General features: G+C 41.0%; 1 protein-coding gene across 1 annotated transcript in view; it reads left to right on the top strand.

Moving 5' to 3' along the window:
- The window catches only part of LOC132580680 (6-pyruvoyl tetrahydrobiopterin synthase-like), a 19,367-nt gene extending 13,367 nt beyond the window's left edge, over positions 1–6,000 (top strand). The window contains exons 4-6 of the mRNA XM_060251662.1: positions 4,071–4,127; positions 4,289–4,359; positions 5,802–6,000. Coding sequence (XP_060107645.1) covers positions 4,071–4,127; positions 4,289–4,359; positions 5,802–6,000 — 327 coding nt within the window. The remainder of the gene's footprint in view (positions 1–4,070; positions 4,128–4,288; positions 4,360–5,801) is intronic.

Raw genomic sequence — 6,000 nt, forward strand, 5'->3', positions numbered from 1 at the left:
GCATCCGCAAAGAATAGCGCTACTTCCTTTTCTGGATGTCTTTCATAATATTCTACAATATTTACAACAGTTCTAATATTGTCTCTTATTTGTCTTTTGGGAAGAAAACCGGCTTGGTCCTCTTTTATAAAATTTATCAAATATTGCTTAAGACGTTCTGCCAGAATTCTTGTAAATATTTTATAATCATTGTTCAAAAGTGAAATTGGTCTGTAATTTTTCACATTTGTAACATCTCTTTCTTCTTTAGGTATCAAAGAAATAACAGCTTCTTTCCATGTATTTGGTACCTTCCCTTTGACTCTTATTGCATTCATCAGCTTCTGTAATTTTGGTATTAATTCATCTTTAAACATTTTAAAATACTTGGCTGTATAACCGTCTGGCCCGGGAGCTTTATCATTTTTCATCACGTTGATTGCTGCCTCAATTTCTATTTTTTCAATTGGGTCATTCAAAATTTTTCTCATATTCTCAGTTAATGGCTCAATTTTTATTTTCTGTAGATATTCATCTATCTTTTTTCTCTTTACTTCAGCACCTTTAAACAGCTTGGCATAATACTTAAAAAATTCTCTTTTTATTCCCTCTTGAGTAACTACGTCTCTTTCATCTATCACAATTCTATTAATTATTTTATTTTCCCTCTTTTTTTTCAGCTGCCACGCCAAGTATTTCCCCGTCTTATTTGCTCCTTCAAACGATTTTTGCTGGAGCCTTTTCAAATTCCATTCTACTTCTTTGTTTAATAAATGTCTTAGTTGAGTTTGCAATATTGAAATTTCCCTTAGAATTTTCTTTTTCCCTGGTCTTTTCCTCAGCTCTCTTTCTTTTTTCTTTATTTCATTTTGAATATCCAGTAGTTGTTTTTCTTTTTCCCTTTTATCTTTATTGTTCAAAGTAATCAGCAACCCTCTCATTACTGCTTTATAAGCATCCCAGACCGTCTGAAAATTGATATCTTCTTTATCATTCACTTGGAAAAATTCTTTAGTTTCTTTTCCTAGGAAAGTCACTGTTTCTTTGTTCTGTAGCAAGTCTTCATTCAATCTCCATCTTCTCAATCTTTTGGACAGTTTTGTAATCCACATTATTGGGTTATGGTCAGTGCCAATTTTAGGCAAAATCTCTATCTTTCTTGTTATGAGGCCTAAATCTCTGGTTCCCCATAGCATGTCAATTCTAGAAAATGTCTTATGTCTTGCAGAAAAAAAAGTATAGTCCCGCACTTCAGGGTTAAACTTTCTCCATATGTCCTCCAAATTTTCCTGTTTTACTAATTCAAAAAAAGACTTTGGCAATTTTCCTTCTTTTCCACTATTTTTTTTCCCTCCGGATCTATCCAATGAGTTCTCAACTGTTCCATTAAAATCTCCCATTAAGAGTATTTGATCGTAGGTCAACTCATCTAGTTGTTGTGTAATGTCTTTAAAAAAAACATCTTTTGCACCATTAGGTGCATATAGTCCCAATAACAGCGTTTTTTTCCCATTTGATGTTATTTCCACTGCTACAAATCTTCCATCCTTATCTTTAAATACCAATTTTGGCTCCAGGTCTTGTTTAATATAAAAAACTACTCCCCTTTTTTTCTGGTCAGCTAACGAAAAAAATTCCCTTCCCAATTGTTTGTTCCATAAAAATTTATAATCCTTTTGTTTAATGTGGACTTCTTGCAAACAAATTATATTACAATTTTGCTTTTTAATCCAATGAAAAGTTGCCCTTCTTTTTTGTGGTGAATTTAGTCCATTAACATTCCAAGACAATAGTTTGTAATCCATCATGGTGCAAATTCTTTATTTTCTTCAAAAAATCTCCTCAGTTCTCGGGCATTTGTGATCGTGACTCTCTTCCCCTGAAGTTCAAAGCTCACACCCTCGGGGATTATCCATCTATACCTTGTGCCATTGTCTTTCAATTTTTCTGTCAACTTTTTATATGTTCTCCTGTCATTTATCACTTCTTTCGGTAGCTCCTTCATAATTCTCACTCTGCTACCTCTTACTATCAATGATTGTTCAAAGTTTCTCTTCATAATCCTTCCCACCATTTCCTTTGTCATGAATCTTACAACCACATCTCTTGGTAAGTTATTTTTTTTGGCATATAACGAGTTGACTCTATACATGTGATCATACATGCTTTTAGTCTTATCAGGGTCTTCTTCTAAGAATTCTGCGATTATGTTTGTTATATATCCTTTCAAATCATCATTCTCTTCCTCAGGTACTCCTCTCAAACGTAGCTGATTTTCCATTAATTTGCAGTCGTGAATCGTCACTTTTTCTTGTACTTTCAGCAAGGTGGTATCATGTGTTTTAACTTTCTCCTCCACCTCCTGTACTTTCTTGTCTATTTTCCCAATTTGGTTTTTGAGGTCATCCACTTCTTTTTTAATCACTGTAGTAAGTTCTTCCTTCAACTCTTCCATCATTTTCTTAACTCCTTTCATAATCCTGGCTTCCATAGCCTCCATTTGGTCTTGCATTTTTTCTAATGAAAGGGCTCTTGTTCGGGGCTGCCTGGGCTCTGACATTTAAGCAAAGAGCAAGGGGGATGCAATTAAAATACCAAAAATTTCCGTCGCACAATTTGCAAGTTTGACTACCAAGTTCAGAAGGTCTAAATTTTCTCTCTCAATTAAACTTTGTTCTGTTTTCTTCTGAGCTTCCCAGGCCCAGATATAAATTTTTGAAGAATTTTTCCCCTTTAAAAAAATGACGAAATTTTTGACCTCACCAATTTAAAATCTGACAGTCAGGTTCAATAGAGCAGGGCTTGCCCTTTCCAGCAAGCCCAATTTCGCTGGTTTCTGAGCCCCCAAAGCAAAGATATTTAACAAAAAAGTCTTTAAAAAATCCAAAATGGCGGCCGCGATTTTTTCTCCTTTTAAAGATTTTTTTTCCCCTTTTAAAATCACCCCAGGAGCCCACCAATAATGTAGTCAATAGTTCTTATCTTCTTACCCTTTTCCCTGTCGTTTCTGTCACTTTTTAAAGTCCCAAATCTTTTTAAAACGATGTTTTAAATTGGACCTCCCAGCAATGGCTGCCGATGTTTCTCTATGATGTAGAGTAGGCTTTTTTCTTTACTGCTTCCTGTCTCTGTCACCTTCAACCTTATAGATTGCTTGACGCACTTCCTGTCTTGCTCAGTAGAGTTAGAGGACTGTTCCAGTATATTCCTGCGCAGTATGGTTGTTTACATTCCACAAATCGTAAGTAGACACAACAATGATTTCTCTTCAATTTTTAGCAGTTTTTAACACTGTCTTTTATGTCAAAATAGTCCAAACTTCACCCTTCCCTTCTTCTACTTGCAAGTTTTATATTTTCCCCTTATTTCCACCTTTAAAACGTCTCTTTAGTCTGTAAATAGCTCCGGAGTGAAAGAAGAGTTTCTGTACCTTTTTTCCTCTGTTTATCCAAGTTCCACTGGTCTTCCAAGACTTTAGTTGTTTAAAAATGTCCCACCTTTCTCAGTGAGAGAAAGGTCCAAGACTTGCACTAAAAACTTTAGAAGAGATTTACCTTGGCTGAAAAGGAGCTTTGGAGAAGGGTCCTTTGAGGCTTTGAGGAGTCTCAGAAGTTTGCAAAATTATCGTCTGCAAGATCTCTCAGAGCCATCGATTTGGCATAAGCTCGTCACGAAAAATCATGGAGAATTGATCTGCGGGTATCTGGGGCTCTGGGGAGGGCTGTTTTTTGAGGTAGAGGCACCAAATATTCAATACAGCATCTAGTGCCTCTCCCCAAAATATCCCCCAAGTTTCAAAGCGATTGAACCAGGGGGTCCAATTCTATGAGCCTCAAAAGAAGGTGCCCCTATCCTTCATGATTTCCTATGGAAGGAAGGCATTGAAAAGGTGTGCCGTCCCTTTAAATGTGATGGCCAGAACTCCCTTTGGAGTTCAATGATGCTTGTCACAGCCTTGATCTTGGCTCCACCCCCAATGTCTCCTGGCTCCACCCCCAAAGTCTCCCGGCGCCACCCCCAAAGCCCCCAGATATTTCTTAAATTGGACTTGGCGACCCTGTTGCTGACATGCTCGTTCGTCTTCTTTCTAGATCAATCCCACTTCAGGGATGGTTGTAGACCTGGCAGATTTGAAAGCGTACATGAAGGTAAAGGCACTAGTTCTGCAGCAACGGTACACGGGAGGGTGGTGGCGTGAAGATGGAAACGCACTGGTGAGATAGTTCGTTGCCCAGTTTGGGAATCTTTGCTGCCCCGTGGCAGCTCCAGCATCCTGCCCTACTGACGGTGCTTCTCTGCTCCTTCCCAGGAGGCGATCACAGAGCGCCTTGACAGAAAAGACCTAGATCAAGACATCCCCTGTTTTGCCAACGTCGTAAGGTAAGTAGACAGGACTCTTGGCTGGCAGAAATTCAACCACAGGGCCCCTTGTTTGTACGTACTGCAGCCCAGTTTTGTTAGCTGCTTGCTCAGGGCTAGCAATGTCTTTATACTTATCTGGAAGGCAGGGTGATTGTGGAGCTACCCAGAACTCAGGTCAAATCCTCCTAAGCTGGGGGTGGGTGGGTGAGCAACCGCTCATTAACAGAGGATGCCTGCTCAGCCGTGGCCTACAGCCATCCAGGGCCTCCCACTACTTACTGGCCATTTTAAGGTGACAGCAGTTGTATTCCGCTTAGGATGTGAACTGCTCTACCCAGTGTGTGTGTGTATATAGTGGAATTAGACCAGGGGTGTCAAACATGCAGTTCAGGGGCTGAATCAGGCCCCTGGAGGGCTCCTATCAGGCCCCTGCGCAACTGGCTGTCATCTGTTTCTTTCTCCCTCTCTCTTGCTTCCTTCTGCATAACAGATTGCTTTGCAAGGTTTGCACAGGAGCTATAGAGCAAAGCCTCTATTTTCTCCATTGGTTGAGGGTCCTCTCTTGGGGAGAAAGGGGGGGAGGGATAGCTTGTTTTTCCAGGCTCTCTCAATCGCACAGCAGAGCTACTGAGCCAAGACTCTCTTCCTTGTATTGGCTGAGGCTCCCCGCCCCGTCCAGTCCCCTGGGGAAGGAAGGAAAGAGCCAGAGCTTCCTTTACCCAGTTCCCTGGATCCCATGGGAGAGATACAAACAAAGCATCTTTAAGGCCAACAAGTGCTAATATTTTAAGCATTTTAAAAGTTTTTAAATACAGATATATTTGTGTTCGTCTGTGTTCTTTATAACATTTATATCTCTGCTACCTAATCTTAAATAGGGACACACATGGCCCAGCCCGACAAGGTCTCATTTATGTCAGATCTGGCCCTCAGAACAAATGAGTTTGACACCCCTGAATTAGACGAAACAATTGCTCAAGTCCTGCATTAACGTTAGTATACCATGAAGCCACCTGAGAAGGGAGTCAATTCATTGATCTGTCTAGCTCACTATTGTCTACTTGGACCTCAAGTAGAGAAAAAGTGCCAAGGCTGATCCAGGGACCTTCTCCATGCACAGCAAGACCTCCCCCAGTAAGCTTCTGGCCCTTCTGCAATGAACATATGAAGCTGCCTTCTACTGAATCAGACCCTCGGTCCATCAAAGTCAGTATTGTCTACTCAGACTGGCAGCGGCTCTCCAGGGTCTCAAGTTGATGTTTTTCACGCCTAATTGCCTGGACCTTTTTGGAGATGCGGGGGATTGAACCTGGGACCTTCTGCTTATCAAGCAGATGCCCTACCACTGAGCCACCGTCCAGCCAATCCCCCAGCCTCCTCTGTGTCATGCCCACAGAAGACTCAAATTAGCCTGATGTTAACTCTTCTGCCTTTGTTTCCGTCCTTCTCCTAATCTGCAGCACGACAGAGAATCTCGCCCTGTTCATCTGGGAAAACCTCCAGAGGCACTTGCCTGCGGGGGCCCTTTACAAAATAAAACTGTATGAAACAGAGGAGAACAGCGTCATCTATAAAGGAGAGGTGCCCGCTAAAGCCACAGTCATGAGCATGTGTACAGCGCCTCCCCCCAGATGGAAAGGAGCTTTGCAATGGCCTTGA

The sequence above is a fragment of the Heteronotia binoei genome, chromosome 12, assembly GCF_032191835.1.
Source record: "Heteronotia binoei isolate CCM8104 ecotype False Entrance Well chromosome 12, APGP_CSIRO_Hbin_v1, whole genome shotgun sequence".
NCBI classification, from domain to species: domain Eukaryota; kingdom Metazoa; phylum Chordata; class Lepidosauria; order Squamata; family Gekkonidae; genus Heteronotia; species Heteronotia binoei.